The sequence below is a fragment of the Cetorhinus maximus genome, chromosome 6 (assembly GCF_964194155.1).
Source record: "Cetorhinus maximus chromosome 6, sCetMax3.hap1.1, whole genome shotgun sequence".
Classification (NCBI taxonomy): Eukaryota; Metazoa; Chordata; class Chondrichthyes; order Lamniformes; family Cetorhinidae; genus Cetorhinus; species Cetorhinus maximus.
The window spans coordinates 30,490,030-30,508,199 of record NC_135884.1 but is presented as its reverse complement, the minus strand read 5'-3'; the positions used below and the strand labels follow the sequence as shown (position 1 = coordinate 30,508,199).

Here is an 18,170-nt window from a genome sequence, read left to right as displayed (position 1 = left end):
GTGCCAGCAGAATATTTGACCTAAACCTTCTGATAATTTGGCATTCACACACAGGTAATTCCAGTGTGAGCTGCTTGATTGACAGCAGTATTTGTGGACAATTTTTGAAAATGAGGTCACAGAGCCAATGACTGAGATTGGTCACCCCAACACAGACCAAGAATTGAGGCTGATACTACAGTCTCTGGTCTGTAGTTAGAGCTAGGGAGAAGGCTGTTCTGGATCAGTTTGTTTGAAGATTTCTTCCACTGTAATCTCAAGGGCACTTGAAGTTGAATGAATATTTTGCCAATACTTAAATTCCAAAATTGCTTTATTCATCTTGTGATTATATGGTATTTTGTAATCGTAATGTGGCATCACAATAGCATGTTTGCTACATGTTTTCTGTGAGGCACCATGTAGATTTTTGTAAAGTTTATTGATGTCTTTCCCAAGGCAGTATTTCACACATGAACTGAAAATACCAGGAATATCGTTGGCTGAGCTTATTTCATCAAAATAGACAATACTATACTTATGCAGATGTGAACCACTTTGCAAATCACTACAAAATATACTTATGGCAGTAGAATACATATCCTCTGAATTATTCATTTTTTGATCAATGTTTGGTTTGTGACAAATGGCATCCCACTTCATTTTGGCACCTTTGGAGCATATAATAATGATCTTGTCTGCAATCTCTTTCTGCAAGGCAAGCCATTGAGCAGGGCCCATTTCAGCAATGTTTCTTTTTTGCCACATATCAATGATTACCTGGATTCCACTGGACCTCTGCAATAATTCAGCAAAAGTCAGGACAACGTCTTGGAAGAGTGTGTTATCCATGGAGTAAACGATTAGGACTTTAACTGGTTGCAGTAGTTGTGCATCATTGGTGAATAAGACTTTTTCATTGACTTTACCTATAAAAAAAAGTTTTCCTTTGAAGTTTTAATTGGTTTAAGAAATACAGATTCAATTCACAAATAAAGTAGCTTTCCATCCAGATTGGTATCAAAATTTTATATTGACTAGATTGTTTCAGCTGAAGACCAAGATCAAAATATAATAGCATATTCAGAATCTCTAAAGGAAGACTTGATTTGATGATAAAACTATTATGGGTGGGGGGGGGGGAAGATGAATTAGGCTGTCTTTTAAGCATTCAGGTTTTATGGCAGGGATCACAGAAGTGGCATTTGACAATGGAATGCTTTACTGACATCAGAATTTTGGATGATGTAAATTAGGATTCCAATTGCTTTGAAATAACATTTTCAACCTGAAAGAAACTAAACTCTGCCTTGAGCATCAACTTACATTTCTGGAGTTTTGTTTCAATTAGATACCCTCCCACACGCTTAAATAAAACTAGCCACTGTTTTTGTAAGAGAGCTCGAATGACTTACTTAGTTTGTGAATTACAAACAGCCCAGTTCCCAAAGCCAGTAGGATCACACTGAGTACAATGAAACCAAAGACCATATATGGGTGTCCTGTACAGAAAGAAAAACATTGTTATATAAAATAAGTGTACATTTTTGCAAGTTTTAAGTGTTGGTTGCTCTTACTTGGAACCTTTCATATCAAATTTACGTGAAGGGTAAAATGCTAGTTATAAAAAGTAGCTGTATTTTGACAAATTATTTTTCTATTATTCATTCACTACTGAAGCTTTATGTAGTTTTGTGTGGCTCTGCTCCTGGCATAGAACACTATTGCAGTACTAACTTGACCAAATACTCCATCAAGTCAAACTCCACTCAGAATCCTGCAAAAATTACCCCTCTTGTATAAGTCAAGAGATATGTCTGTCTAATGATGGCTAGTTGAACTTCTGGAATCAAGTTAACTGCAATGCAATGAGTTGCAACATTATTCAAAGCTATAAATAAAACATTTATCCAGCCACAAGCAGGTTTGCAGGTGATTCAGCCTCATCAACTATTCAAGCTGAGTTTCTGCCTCTGGTTACTTATGTTTGTTGTATTCCAGACAGGCTACCCAAAATATATTGGCTGCAAAATTCAGCTCCACTGCATTTTTGGTGCTCCAAGTGCTTATTTGGGTGAAAAGAGGCATCAGCATCATGCAATGCATCCTGTAGCAGGCACCATTTTGGTGAGGGCATTAGTGCAGGCTCTGGGAGTTTGCGCAGGAATTATGTAGAACATGCAGCTCATGACATTTGTAAGCGTGTAATGCTGATTTAATGCCAGCAATGCCAAAGATCTAGCGAACACCCTCATAAACAAGCAAAGCTGAATATATGTCCAACAACAGGAAGGATCCCTTCACCAGTGCTATTTAATGGGATCATTAACTACTTTCAGGTTAGTTACTGATTGATTTCTATTGATTGGTATTGATTTCTTGCTAAGTGTGTAGAAGTGCTTTGAGTTTTCTACCGGGACTGGTGTTGCATGTGGTGAAGGGTGCAGAGATTCACAAGGATGCCACCAGAAATGGGTGGGTAAACATATCAAGGAAGGATGAACAATAGAGGTCTCATTTCTCTTGAAAAATTGCTGAGAGGTGACCTAATAGAGGTCTTTAAAATTATGAAAGGTTTTGATAGAATGGATGCAGATAGAATGCTTCCCCTTGTGGAGAAGAGCGTAACCAGAGGCCATCAGCTTAAGATAGTCACCAAGAAATCCAGTAGGGAATTCAGAAGAAACTCCTTAATCCAAAGACTGGTGAGAATGTGGAACTCACTACTACAGGAACTGGTTGAAATGAATAATATAGATGTATTTAAAGGGGAGATGGACAAGCATATGAGGGAAAAGAGAATCAAGGGTTACAATGATACATTTAGATGAGGAAAGATGGAAGGAGGTCCAGTGGAGCATAAATGCTGGTCAGACCGAATGCCCGTATACTCTATATAATCCTATGGTTCTGACTACAAGGGTTCTGGTCAGACCACTTGCTCTCAGTCTTGACTGCTGCAGTTACCATTCCCTTTGGCCTGCAGGATGAGAGAGAGATCGAACAGAGGCAACACAGAAGAGGACAAGCTGCTCAGAGAGGGAGGGCGAGTGGGAGAAGGAGCTTTAATCATCCAAGGTCTTCAGGGAGTAATTGAGCAAACCTTAGCTTCAACGAGGAACAGTAGGTGAAAATTACAGAAGCGATGGGGACTGAACCATCACCTGGAGCCTGTGAAATCCCAGCGTACCTCATTGAGAAGTCCTGCCACATCTTGTGCCAATCAGGCACTTAACAGGCCAGCAGCGGACCTTTCTCAGGGTTCAAGGACACCAGCAGCAAATCCCTGACCACTGAGAGGCTGGCAGCTCTTTTTGTGCTCAGCAGCGCCTCCAGGGAGGTGGTGATTGCTGCCGGTACTACATCCGCTCAAGGCCTTGAATCAAGAAAGGACCCAGACACAAGTGTGTCGCAGGGTGGGGGATGCAGGGGAGGGGGGTGTAGGAGTGGAAGGGGGTTGGCAGCAAGGGCAGGGAAGTGGCTCTCAGCAGGCCCCTCTCCTCCCCAATGCCAGGTCGATCCCTCAATCAGAAACTTTGAATGAGGGACCCCCTGGGGCCTGCAAGCAAACATACCAGGGCTTGCATGTCAAGCTATCCACATGGTGAGCCCTCTGCCCACTGCTGGGTAAATACTAGCAGCAGCAAGATGAGGCCCTTAAGGTGAACATTAATTAGTAATTGGGGTGGAGGCAGAAAGGCAGCAGAGTCCCCACCTGCCACCCTAAATCCCCCTAGCCATCAAACTTGCCAGGAGGGAGGGTACAAGATTCCGTCCAGTGAGTGCGACATCTCCATTTTATGAAGCGGGTGCACACCGAAATCTGTCGCCTCTTGCGAGCAGACCTGCAGCCTGAGGGCAGGGTGAGTGCATCACTTCCAGTGGCTGTGAGGGTGACTGTGGCCATGAACTTTTTCACATCAGGATCTTTCCAGGCTGGGCCAGGTGACATCTGTAACGCCTCCTACTTGTTATGCCAGCTGTCTTTAAGAACCAGATATAAACATAGAAATATACCACAACTGCAAAGGGTTTCACTCACCCGCAGCTGGTGTGTGACCATTCTCAGAAAATCATGCTGGTGAATGTCCAGTCTCCCGGCAACAGTCATGATGCCCTTATTCTGCGCAAGTCCGCAGTACTGTAGGTATTAAAGCCACCACGTCAAACTGGACAACCTGGCTCATGACTCCAGTGCACAACACAAACACATGTGGGAAGCATGCATATAGTGAGAGCGTGGTGCCACATGGAGTGTCATTGAGCACTCAATGCTTTGCAGACTGGACCATTCTGGAGAGTCCTGCAGTACTCACTAGAGTGAGTGTCAAGATTCGTTATGGTTTGCTGCATCCTGTACAACATCTCCACAGGAGGGCACAGACCTCGCCACTAGGTATATGGCAAGCAGCTGAGGAGGAGGAGGACGACAAAGAGGAAGCAACCAACACATCCTCTTCTCAGGTGGGCTGCTCATGATCGGCTCATCTTACTGCAGTAACAGTGAGCACAACCCAAATTCCCCATGTAACAACAGTCCCACACCTTTCCTTCTCTCTGTTACTGATCATCACAGTATCCTCTTGGCCACAATTCTGAAATGAAAGCCACTGCAAAGCAAACATTCTAAACCAACTTTATCAAGCAAATTATCCAATACTCTGTACAATGGTTATCTAATCACTCTATTCATTCCCTGTCTTCTATGTGCCTTTGCCTGTCCTACTGCTCCTATGCAGTGGTTGAAACATTGTTAACAGAAGCTGCTGATTTTCAGTCAGTCAGACTGCACATGGCCTTGCAGGACAAGCTCCAGCAGATCAGGGTCTAGAAGGCCCAGCTCCAGACTGCACCACCTCGACATGGGCAGCAGACAGGCAATAGCAAGGGCACTGCAAAATGGAAGTGGTGAGAGGATGAATGCTTTCGTCCTGAGAGTGGACAGCAGGTTTGTGCTCTGTGCAGCCACTGCCACCCCCAGGGCAGCACCTTAGCAAACATAGTAATCTGTTGGAGGGCGGATCGCTGGACGGCTGTGAGAGTCTGTAAGCCCTTTAAACAGTGGTATCCAAAGGCACGTTAACAACAGTCTGAGCTTGCAAGGCTTCAGCTCAAGCTTCCACTGCAGCACTCAGATGTTGGGAAGCTTCTACTTCAGCTGAAATGAAAGCTGAGATGGTGTCCATCAGAACATGCATCATGGTTCAATCCTCAAGTGTGTTCATGAAGTTGACCACCAATTCCACGCCGGATAGGATTGGCTCCAATCTCTGTGCAAGACCTGTGCAAATTAGGTGCCAAATTCTTCCATGTCCCTTGACAGTGACAGCAAGGTTTCTAATGGGCCTGCAAATGAACCCAGCAGCCACTGCTAACTATGCTTCAACCACTGGGGTGGCACTGCCTTAGGATAGGCAAAGGAACAGAGAAGACAGGCAGTATGGGAATGCATAAGAACGATTAGTTGACATTGTACAAAAAAACCCATCAGCCTTCTTCTGTAGGGTACCCCATCAAAGTGCTCATCTGAGTCCTCTGTAGCAGAACTTGTGTGCAATCTTGCTCGGAGGAGCTGGCACCAGTGCAACCCTTTATCATGCCGGTCCTGCAGGCCACTTTTACCTGGTGACTCATTACTCAGATCCCACCTCTGAGCTATCCTCTAAAGTACAAGCAGCCAGTAGCTGAGCTTGTGGCTGAGTATGAGATCGAGTCACAGTGTTTCATCATCAGTCTCTTCTCCCTCATGCCCTTCACCCTCCTGCACCACATCTTGGTCAAGTGACAGTGCTTGGGTATCTGAAAGGAGAAAGTCACAAGGCTAGGGTTGCGATGAGGTGGAAAACAAGAGGTGCATCATCTGCAGCTTGTAAATCTGAAGAGATTAGGTAGGAACATGCCACAATTTTCAATCCTTTCAGCCCACTATTGGCCATAGCCAGTCATTGCCATACCAGTGATAGCCAACAACATCTTCTCCATGAGGGTGAGGACATATAGCCATGCCTGCTGCCGCCAGCTAGATGCTGTTGCCTCAATCATCATAGATATTTATGATACAGAATGAGGCCATTCAGCCCATCATGTCTGCACCAGCAGAAAAAGCTAACCAACCTAATCACACTTTCCAGCTATTAAGCCTTGTAGGTTACAAGTTTTTTTTTAAATGTGTTAAAGGTTTTTGGCTCTACCACCCTTTCAGGCAGTGAGTTCCAGACCCCTATACTCTGGGCATAAAAAACATTTCTCCTTAACTCCCCTCTAATCATTCTACCAATTACATTAAATCAATGGCCCCTGGTTATTGACTTTCATTCTAAGGAAAATAGGTCTTTCCAATCCATTATTTATGCTCCTCATAATTTTATGCCTTAATTAAATGTCCCCTCAGCCTCCTCCCAGTAAAGATTGGACAGACTGGGATTATTTTCTTTGTAACAAAGTTAAGATTCTCCTGACAACATTCTCACAAATTTCCTCTGTACTCTCCCTAGTGTGATCACATCCTTCTTAAAATATGGTGAACAGAATTGTACACAGTACTCCAGCTGTGGCCTAACAGTTGTGTTGCACAGTTCTAACATAATCTCCCCGCTCTTGTTTTCTATGTTTCAGCTAATAAAGGAAAGTATCCCATATGTCTTCTTAATAAAGTTACGTGCCATTTTGTCCTGCAAGAGAAAGGAATATGTGTTGGTGAGTGCGGTGTAATGTATTTGGTGATATGGTTGTCATAGTTGAATAGCTGGCAGTGTGTGCAAGATGTCAGATGTGGATATGAAGCTTACAGTAGTATTAAATATGTGAGAGTGAGATGAAACTATGAATGTGAGGTATGAGTTGTGATCAATGGAGATTATTAGTAGGTCAGAGATGGGGGTGTGGTGCATTAAGTAGTGTGTCAGGTTAGTGGTGCAGTTGGTGGGACATGGCAAATTTTAAAGATGCACTCATCAGCCTTAATCACTTGAGTGAGGTTATTGAACTTTCTGGGGCTATACTACTCCCATTGCCTTCTCAGAGTCATCTGTAAGGCCTCCTAGTCTCTCTTGCTGTCTACCTCCTGCACAAAGGCCTTGAGTGCTATGTCAGTAAACATTGTGTCATTCCTTTGTCTTTCTCAGGTCCAAGTCAGTCCTGCAATGAATTCAAGCATCTGCACAATCCAGAAATGCAGCTGACATTTTAAGAGGTGCAGGCTTACTTCGCAGGCTAGCTGGAATTTGTACTAATCTCCCAAGATTTTGCATTCCCAACTCAGGTGTACAGCCATTCATCGATGCACTTAGCACTGGCTGCACACTGTAGTCATTTATAATGAGCAGATCGCATGAAGTTTGCATGTTGTCTGCACTGCAACCAACAGGTTTATCTTGCACTGTGATCCCCATGTCTGGTTTCAGGTCTTATGTAATTTTTTTCTTTGCAGTTTCCTTGGAAGCCTCCACTTTATATCAATTCACCTGTGATAGAAGTCTAAACATGTAATTTCTACAACCCAGCCTGTCAGGGTCGAATACCACACAATGCCTGGATCATTCCTCATCTAAACCGTGTCAATACTTTGGTTTCTGCCCGACAGCTGCAAAGAAATTGCTTGAACTTCAAAGGAAAAGACATCCTCCTAAGCCAGCAAACGCCTCTAGTTCATTTGTTTCTGTTCTCTCTGCTTCAATGTGAAAATGGGACAATTAGAGTTTCGCAAATACCATAGACCATGCAATACTGAGAACTTTCAGAATTGTGGGCCAGGTGTAGGAGTTTTTCAGATAAGGGTCTGTTGGCTTGAAAAACCACAGTAAGATAGTCAGATATTGAGAAAAACAGTATAATACGACAAGATGTGTTAGATAAGTGATTGGATACTGACCTACTTATTAACCAATCATGAATTGTTAATATTATTTTCCATTTTTTGCTTTAGCTACTATTTTTATTAGTTTGTTTGCATCTCTGTATTTTCATAGATGGTATTATATTAGTGCCACTGGAGTGCCCAGTTTATCATGCGTCCAAGGGGCACTATTAACCACAGATACAATCATTGAGCATAATAAACTGAGTGTTATGTTCCTCCAATGGCTCAGTGGGAGATGCATCACCTGATGTAATACTGATCAGTAACAAAGAGAATGGCTCATACTTTAGTTGCCTGACCACTGCAAAAGTGTTGTGTCAAGTTAGCTGATGGTGACCAAATTTCTTGGCTCTGCTGTCTCCATGCTTTTGAATAGGAAGTAAGCAAACACGACCATTACTGTATGCAAATCCACCAGTTGACCTTACTGGAATATTGCAAGTGTGGATAAGATCAGGATTAGGCACAGTTCTGCTGCGCCCTGTCCCCCAATCACTAGAGGCATCAACATGCTAGAACCTTACATCAACCTAAATCACCAGAGGCAAAAGAATTGAATAGCTACTGAAGTGTGTCATCTTCCATTCTACTAGCCAGTAAAAGTGTAAAGGTGTCAGCATTGATTTTCAAGTTTAGACCTGATATTTCCACACCGACCCACATTCTGCACCCCACTCCAGCCCCTGCCTCTCACATGTCAATTGTGTTATAAGCTGTGAATTTCCAGAGGTGTTTCTGTTCAGAGGCTAAAAGTACTCGGCAAAGTAATAGTAACGCAACAGGAGCAATTTTGAGGAAATGCCCAGCCAGGGGATCACCACACAGAGAATAATGAACTCAGTCTCCATGTGCAGGATCGTGTGCGAGCTCGATCGGTGGGCCCGGGAGCAGCCAATTAACAGCCAACCAGCGTGAAGCGCATACTGATATGATCAGCGCTGCCTGGGGTTGGGCGGGAGGAGGGTGAGCGCTGCAGTCAGCACAGGCGCGGGGCAGCAATCACAGAAAGCCCCCTGAAGGCAGAGAGCTGCCCCAGGGAGCTGAAGACTTCAAAAGTATCAAATAAAAATTTTAAATCCGGAATAAAATGCCCAAGCAGCACAAGCGATCACCTGAGCATAGACATTATAAAAGTTCTGTGCATAGAGTTTACTTTATTTACTAACGGAAACCTCAGCCCACCCTTGGATGAGGTTTCCTGAAAAATGCAAAGGTCGCCTAGCTGATTTGCCCGCCCACCAACTGTAACGTTGGACAGGCAGTGAAAAATCCAGTTAATTGCGCCGTTAATGGGCTTAATAGCCCTCTTAATTGTCGGCCCAAAATATCACGAGAGTGTGCGATGACATCGGGACACTTGCCTGATGTCATCACGCGCTATTTTACACTCAAGCGGGTTGGGCGCGTGCCCGCCCGCTCAGTAAAAAATTCTGGCACATATGTTTATCGGTTGGATTAAGAATTGAAAAATACAGCATCTGGGCCTGAATCTTCTGTTTGGAGTGCGGGAGCGGGTCCCGCTCGCCGACGCGTAAAATGACGTGCGGTAACATCGAGCATGCGTCCCGACATCACCGCACGTCATTCCGATCTTCAGTTCGGCAGGCACACACCGGAGTCAGCTCCACACCTGCCGCGCTGTCAAAGGCCTATTAAGGCCATTTAAATATCAATTAAAACAATTAACAGGGTTGTCCGTCCAACCTTAAGGTTGGCAGACAGGTGAAGAGCCCAGGCAGTCCTTCACATTTTTCATGGAACCTCATCCACGGGCGGAATGAGGTTTCATGAAGGTTTTTAAACTTTTATAAAAATTTTTAAATAAAATTCATAGACATGTCCCAGCTCATGTGACACTGTCACATGAGGGGACGTGTCCGAATAATTTTTTGAAATCTTTTATTGACTTTTTGATAATGAAATTAAACTCCCTGAGGCAGCTCCATGCTTCGGGGAGATTTCTGTGCTCTTTCGTGCGCATGTGAGAAAGGGCGCAGGGCCCAGCTCAGCCTCCTCCCCCCGCCCGCACAGGGAGCGCTCAGCTGGGCTGGGGAGAAAATTCTCACTCTGATTTTCCACATCCATCTCTTTTAGATGATCACCATTTGCCTCATTCTTAAACTTACGATTGCTCAGGTTTCTTGCAGTTGATTGCGCACTACCTTCAGTGTTTGGTATCTTGTAGTCTTGAAATAAGATACATCAATTAGTGTTGAAAACCATATTTATATCAATAAATGCATTAGTATTTACCATTTGAAAAAAGTGGAAACATTTTTCAATTGAAGATTTTGTATTTGTAGAATGGACGTTGATTCAAAAATGTTCTCAATAGCTGAAAATTCCTCATGGTTGGTGCTGCTCAATCATTGTAACTTCACCGGAACACAGTGGAAACCCTATCTACATATGATATAGAGATTTCTACTGCTTTGCTGAAGTTATGGCAGCGGAGTGGGGTCAACTATAAGGAAATTTCCAGCCAATGCTCACTTTGTTTCTACATTTGGATAAATTGCTGAGAAAAGAGACATGCTGTTGTAACTTTTCGTCTTGTATTCATCAGGACAGATTCGCAAGAACACCAAATCTCAACAATTTATACGGCATGAGAAGAGGGTGCTGATTGGTTGGCAAGTTGATCCTGATTGGTAGAGGCATTTCCATGGAGGGAACAGTTAACTGCCAAGCTTTTGTTCAAATTCAAACCAGGCAGGTTGAATCTGAATGGTCAAGGCATTGCCATGCGGAATGAACCAGGGAGTGGCTGTCCCCCAAGCTTTTGTTTAGTTAAAAAAATGACACAATGTTTGAACATGTTCTTTCTGTTTGCTAAGGATAGGGCCCTGTGTAGCTTCTAGCACACATAATTCAGCCACACAGCGAGCCTGACTGAATCTTAAATTGGTTGTCAGTGTAATTCTTAGCACAATAAGGATTGTTTAGTATGTGTTGTCCAATCACAGAATCACATCTAATGTTGCAAACTATGTTCTGAATTTTGCAAGCTTGGGCTGGTTGAGTACAATCAGTAATTTGCCTGTTGCAAACAGCCGAAGGAATGTGCTGTTTGATACGATCAACCAGTCATTGGGATGTGCAGCCTACATGCCTGGCATCACACCAGCACTAAAAGTCATATACCACATTACGAACTTGTATGGTAGGCAGAACAAATTTTTGGCTTGACAGCAGCACCGTTTTGGTAGAGAATTCCACTTGTGTTGCTACTGCATAGTATCAGTGTGAAATGACTAGCTGTTACTTGTTGCTCAAATTTTTGAGACACCTTACCCTTCTGAGGTAGGCTGGGCACTTTTCAGGACCGAAAATGGCGCCTTAGGTCCATGCAAGGGTTTTCACTATATACAGCAAGCAACAATTTGATCGGGGTAGCCATTACCCTGCAGTATAGCTTCGATGCGCCCTATTTCAACATCAAGCTGCCATAGTGAGCAAATGGTTCAGGCCCTATTTAAGAGGTTGTGGATAAGGCCAATCTTCTAGTGCGTGGAACTGTAGGAATCCCAACACACATGTTGACCAGCAAAGGTGGGCTTGTGGTAGACAGTAGTACAGAACCCACTGTCAGATTTCTCGACTAACACGTCAAGGGAAAGGGAGCTCACTTGACTGCTCCATTTCAAATCTGAATTTGAGCGCAAGATGGAGTCCATTAAGGTATGTAAGGAAACTCTTACATGCAGATTTAAATAAAGCAAATGTATCACACAGGTATCAGAAATATGGAAGGGATAGGAGGTTAGGGGTCATTCACTTGAAGTTGCATTTCTCGTGGAAACCGATTAAGATATTGGTGAGGGCTGGGCCTACAGGGGTCCCATGAAAACACCCTCTATTTGGGCATACATGGTGAGATTTGGTATTCTTATGTCTGTCCTGATGAGTGCAAGACAAAAAGCTTCAACAGCATGTCTCTTTTTTTCAGCAATCCTCAAGTTCTGTGCCACCAAGCGACTATTTTGATAAATGCAAATAAGCAATAGAATACAAAAATGGATTATGATGTTCATAAAATTATAACTGTAAATATTGTTCAAATATGGAGTAAAAGAGGGGAGAAATAATCCATCAAAAATATGCTGCATATATGTGCTGATGCATACATATTTTTCAAATAATATTTTCTTCCCTCCATCTCCCTCCCCACCTTCCCTTACCTTTCCATGCTTTCTGCTTGGACAATTAAAAGAGGATCAAATAAAAACAGAAAATGCTGGAAATACTTAGGTCTATTATTCTGAGTAGTTCCAGCATTTTCTGTTTTTATTCAGATTTCCAACACAGTATCTGCAGTATTTTGCTTTTTGTGGAAGGGCAGCAGTTCTAGTTAGGTGTTGTTTAAACTGCTTGAAAAGAGAATGCAGCAAGATCAAAAAAAATAACTTAATAGTCAACCTACTTTGCCAAATTAGCTGATCTTTGTCAGAATGATGTGAAGCAGTTGGCTTCAATGTCTTTTTTTTCATTCATTCATGGGATGTGGGCTTGGCTGGCTGGACCAGCATTTATTGCCCATCCCTAGTTGCCCTTAAACCACTGCAGTCCATGTGGTGTAGGTACATCCACAGTGCTGTTAGGAAGGGAGATCCAGGATTTGACCCAGCAACAGTGGACCAATATTTATTCCTTAATCAACATCATTAAAAAAGCTTATCTGGTCTCAAATTACTGGCCATGGGAGCTTGCTGTGTGCAAAATTAGTTGCCTTATTTCCTACATTGCATAAGTGACTACACTTCAAAAGTACTTCATTTGCTGTATTGTGGTTTGGGTCATCCTGAGGTCATGAAAGACACTATATAAGTGCAAGTCTCCTCTCCATTCCTGTGTTTGTTACAACCTCAAAAGTCCAAATGCTAGTGAGCCCTAATAACCCATGCTGTGGTCCCTTTAATTAGAAATTGTTCTTTTCACAGAATGGACACATCATCCAGCCTGCCTTCCCTCATTGGTCGGGGAGCCAGAAGGTGGGATGCTAATGCCATTGCTAGGAAAAGAGCCTTGGCCAAGCCTGCTACTTCATAAATTGAGTTCCTGATCCAAGGGCAGGGTATAAGTGGACAATTCTGCCTGTTATTTGCTCCGGTTGAGGAAACTCTTTCGAGTTATCAACAGTCACAGATTGCAACTCTTTCGAGTACAATCGCAGTTCTTGGTTTCCGGGAGTGGGACATGAACCCACAACCCTCTGATTCAAAGGCGAGGGTGCTATGAACTGAGCCACAGCTGAATTCGAACAAGAGGGAACAAGTATGCAGTTAGAACTGGATCATTCTGGAGTGAAATCAGGAAGTATATTTTCACCAGAATGATACTGAAATATGGGATTCTTGCACCCCCCCACCACCAAAAAAATGCAGACATTTGGTCAATTGAAATTTTCAAATCTGAGATTGATGCTTTTTTTGTTAGTTATTTACATGAAGGAAATCAAAGATGAGTTAGTAAGAATTAAGGTTCCAATAAGACATAATCTATCTAATTGAATGAAGGAACATAGAATTAGAAGGTTGGGTGCTGAATGGTCTATACTCCTGTTACCATATTCCAGCAAGATCACTGCATATTGCAAAATATGTCCTGAGGACATCAAAAGCTATCCTACTAGTAATTGCACCTCTTATTAAAAAAAAACATAAATAAAATCCATCAAGAGGTGGGTTAATTTATTCTGAATTCTCAAAATCCATAAGAAAAGAGTGAACAATAGCCAAAGTCACCCTCAATTTCTTCTGCCGATTTGCTGATATGAAGATGATACAAGTGAGGTTGTTGAACTGATGATAATATTGGTTGACCTAAAAGTAAAATGTCAATAAAGATTATAGCAAAAAATCTCACCATTTCTCTTGGAGCAGTTGAGCACTTCTTCACGTACAAGACAGTAGTGTTGACATACAGGGAAATACGGTTTTATCTAAAATCAACAGCAATAAATATTTTCATTCAGTTATCCATTCAATGTAGACTTATAAAATTTGAATACTTTATTCTAATTAGAATTCCAGATTCTGATCTCCAGGGAAGACACATGTTAATACGAAGTACTTACTGTTACACAAAATTGTTCAGAAAGATCCAGGACATCATTCCTCACAAATGTTATAGATATTCTTGATCCGTTTGACTAGACGAGATAAATGATTCTAGTTATTAAACAATATGTTACAATCCACAAAACAATTGTGACATAATTCTGAATTAATAGTTTAAATGTCTTCTTTCTTTTTAGCCTTTTACTGCATTATTTCAATGCTGAGAGCAGATGACTTGTTTGCAGATCTCCACTGAAGCTACTGTTGATCTGGCTGCGGAGACACCTGCCTTTTTTATGATCTCTACCCTTTACAGGGAAAGTACATGAAATGTTTGATAACAAACAAGACGGCCAAGATATTCTTACTCATCCATTAATACTAGAACATTAACCTATTGCATATGTACACATCAACTACAAGAAGCTGACAGAATGATTTATAAGTGAGTTATGGTGAGATAAAAAGCAACCTTGCTCATATTCAGTGGAAGGAAAATTTAACCATAAATCGGCAATAGGGGATGGAAAGGGTACAAATCAAATTTATGGCCTATTGTGCAGTTCCAGTAAAGCTCAATTTAAACTTGATTATCTCTTGATTAGGCGCTTTACAGCCTTCCAAACACAACAGAGAGTTTGTGGGCTGAATTTTTCCCCCCGTGGGAGCGGGGGCGGGGGGGTAGAGTTGAAGGGCGGGCGTGCACAGGCGCGTTTCCGATTGGTGCTCCCAAACAGAGGTGCGGCGCCGTTTTACGTGGGCGGGCCAATTAAGGCCCGCCCAGCATGACATCCGCACAGAAGCACTATGCACTCCCTGTGCGAGCGGGGGTGGGGGAGGGAAATCCCAAAATCGAGAGTGCGCTCTTTCACGCAAGCGCACAAAAGAGCGCACACATCCTCCTGAGGCTAAGAGCAGCCTCACGGAGATCGGCTCAAAATGTTAAAAACCTAAAAATAGAAATGTAAAATTTCCCACCCACCCCGACTCAAAACCTATGATATTTCCAACTTTTCCCAGTTCTGATGAAAGGTCATAGACCTGAAACAGTAACTCTGTTTCTCTCACCACAGACGCTGCCAGACCAGCTGAATATTTTCAGCATTTTCTGTTTACATTTCGGAAAAATCAAGGATGGGTCAAAGACAGGATTCTATAATCAAATAGAGATATTAAATGAATTTTGAAATTAAAGCTTGGCTCAGTTGACAGCACACTTACATCCAAGTCAGAATGTTTGAAGTTCAAGCCCCAGTGGAAGACTGTGCAGGATGGAGAGAGTGCCACATTGTCAGGGGTGTAATTTTTGGATAACATGTTAAACTGAGGGCTATCTTCCTACTTCAGTGGACGTAAAGGAACCTACCATGCTATTTCAGAAAAAGGCAGATCTTCCAAAATCATGGGTAACATTCTCCCCTCAGCCAGTAAGAAAGACTTGTAATTATATGATGGCTTTTATGAACTCAGGACATACAAATGTTGATTTATATGAATTGAACATCTATTGTATTCAGGTGGTTTGCATTAACTGGGGTTCACTTGTGCTCCTATAAAGAGGAGCAGACTGAAACTGTGATTGTTGGATTTGGAAGTGTATACTTATAATTTGTGTCTCTGTAAAAATTCAGCTTCAGTTCTTTCTTTCACTGCCTGGCTATTTAAAATAAAGCATGATGCTTTACAGCCAATGTGATAATGACTAGGTAATCTGTTTTAGTTTTTGTTGGTTGACAACTATTGGCCAGGACACCAGGGAGAATGCCCCTACTCTTTTCAATAGTGCCATTAGATCTTTTACATCCACCTGACAGGGCAGTTGGAACCTGATTTAATGTCTCATCCGAAAGACAGCATCTCCAGCAGTGCAGCAACTCCCATAGTAGGCATTGGAGTGTCAGCCGAGATTTTTTGCTCAAATATCTCGAATGGAGCTGGAACCCACAATAAAGAAAATTGTTTAACCTTCCATTCGTTTGCTGGTTGTTGGATCTTGCTGTGCACAAATCTGTCTGCCATGTTTGCCTGCATAACAATAGTGGCTGCACTTCAAAACTAATTCACTAGTTATAAAATGTTTTAAGATATTTTAAAGCTGGAATAAGGCACTATATTTAATGCAAATTCGTTCTTTAAAAGAAGCACTTGGTTTTTGCAAGACAGATAATATGATATCTAGGACAAACCCAAACTTCTACCACCCTTTAGATGAAGAAGTGTTTCCTGGTTCTCATTAGTTGACTCTGCCTCCTAGTCCTCGACTCTTCAACCAGCAGGAATAGCTTCTCCCAATGTATCCTTTCTGTTTCTCTTATTGTCTTGACAACTTTGATTAGATCACCCCTTAACCTTCAAAGTTCCAAATAATACATTCCTAGTTTATTAAATCTCTCCTAGTAACTTCAACTTCGAAGTTCAGGCACCTTTCTAGTAATTCTACAGTGCACTCCCTCCAAAGTCAATATATACTTCTTAAGTCGTGCTGCCTGGAATTGCTCAATTATCAAGTTCTGATTCCAGCTTTGAAAATATTGAAGAAGAAACTTATAAAGGATATGAATATAGAGGCCAGATCACAGGGTGGTCTATTGCTATGCCCCTGTGTTACACTAACACATTGTAGGTACTGGAAAGTGTGGGAACTACTCTAAACGCAAGACTTTCAAATTACTTATAGCACAGACCAGTGTTGCTGTGCTCAAGAGAATATCTAAGCTGATCCTAAAATTGTAACAAAAGGGGTGGGAGGGTATAAACAATTTCTTTACAAAGAAACAGGTTAGAATATGAAATTCTCTGCCATTCATCTTTACTAAAGTAGAAGCTATAGATTGTTCCAAAAGGGAATTAGATGGCTGAGAAAAAAAAAGGATTTGGGGAGGCAAAGATTAGCTAGGACTGCTCATGTGGAGAAAAACAACAGCATAGATTTGACAGAACAAGTGGCCCATTTCTGTGCTACAGAGTTCAATGATTTGAGGAATCTTACTTTTCATATACTAACATTTAGTTTACATACCTGAGGAATTGTAGTTGCATTAAGTATTGGTGTCGATACAAAGTGATCACATATTACCAGCTCAACATCATAATTTAATGAATTTGCAGCGGTAGTAAAATTTATTACCACGTCATTATTGACCATACACAGAGATATGTTTGGATTCCAATGAGCATCTGTAAATGATAATAAAACCCAAATAAATGCAAAGGTAACTTATTCCATCTAGGTTTCCATTTAAATGTTTAGATGAATGCAGTTTCAAAATGAAAAAGGCCAAAACTAGTATCATTGTGGAATCAATTGTTTGTCTTGTTGACGCAATTCACAATTTAATCCCTCACGCTGCAGACATGAGATATATTTTACATACTAAACAATATTCGCAATGCATAAAATGTGGCAATGCCAATATTTTGTCCTAACTTTGATAAAGGCAAAGCAATGATAAAGTTATAAATGTATAATAATTATAATTAAATATCCTTTAAAAATCTCCTGTGGGAAAACTCATCATAAGTCAGATGATGTCCTATCTTAGGACGTTAGGAGTGTTATGCTGTGCATAGCATGGAGCTACCTATATCTAAAAACCATTTATCCGCACAATTTGTCTGTCACTCCAGATCTAGATTTAAAATGATCATCAAAAAAGTGTAAATAACCCAGGGTTAAATTGTTAGGCCATGATTGGAGTGGGCAGGTCAAAATTTCGTACCACCGGCCAGCATGCTGGTTCCTCAGCTCCATCTGGCACCCAGGCTATTTTCCTGCAGGTGGGATGGGGGGGATGGTGGTGGTGGGCTACCCGCCTGGAGCATCAGGTAGCCAATTCAACTTGTTAAAGACACATTAAGGCCTATTGTCGAAAGGCTGCCTGGAGTTTTCCAGTTGGCCTCCAGATCTTCCTGTTCCCCTGTGGTGGGGTTCCACCACAACAACAAATTTTATTTCCTTCCATCAATATCTTCATTAGGCTCAGGGAATTTCCTGAAAATTTAGAGCCAGAGAGTCATAGGGCGGAATTTTCCATGCCCGTTGGCATCAAGTGTTTGGCGGTGTGAGCGGGCAATATGGCGAGAAGGCCAAAAATCAGTTTCACCACATTGTGAAACTAGTTTTCAATCACCTGCTCTGCCCATCAACGGTGGGCCACGTGCAAGTGGCCTCAAGATGGTGAGGGCTCAGGAGACAGTCTCCAGAGGAGTTGAGGCCAGATGGAGATGTGAGGGTGTGTGTGAGAGTGAGTGGTAATGTCCCTTGAGCTGGCAGT

At 42.1% G+C, this 18,170-nt stretch overlaps 1 protein-coding gene across 1 annotated transcript in view; it reads right to left on the bottom strand.

The window, feature by feature from the left end:
* Positions 1-201: 201 nt before the first annotated feature.
* The window catches only part of il17rb (interleukin 17 receptor B), a 35,531-nt gene continuing 17,562 nt past the window's right edge, over positions 202-18,170 (bottom strand). The window contains exons 7-12 of the mRNA XM_078543039.1: positions 16,916-17,073; positions 13,914-13,988; positions 13,703-13,778; positions 9,964-10,023; positions 1,395-1,481; positions 202-908 (exon numbers count right to left, since the gene is read on the bottom strand). Coding sequence (XP_078399165.1) covers positions 202-908; positions 1,395-1,481; positions 9,964-10,023; positions 13,703-13,778; positions 13,914-13,988; positions 16,916-17,073 — 1,163 coding nt within the window. The remainder of the gene's footprint in view (positions 909-1,394; positions 1,482-9,963; positions 10,024-13,702; positions 13,779-13,913; positions 13,989-16,915; positions 17,074-18,170) is intronic.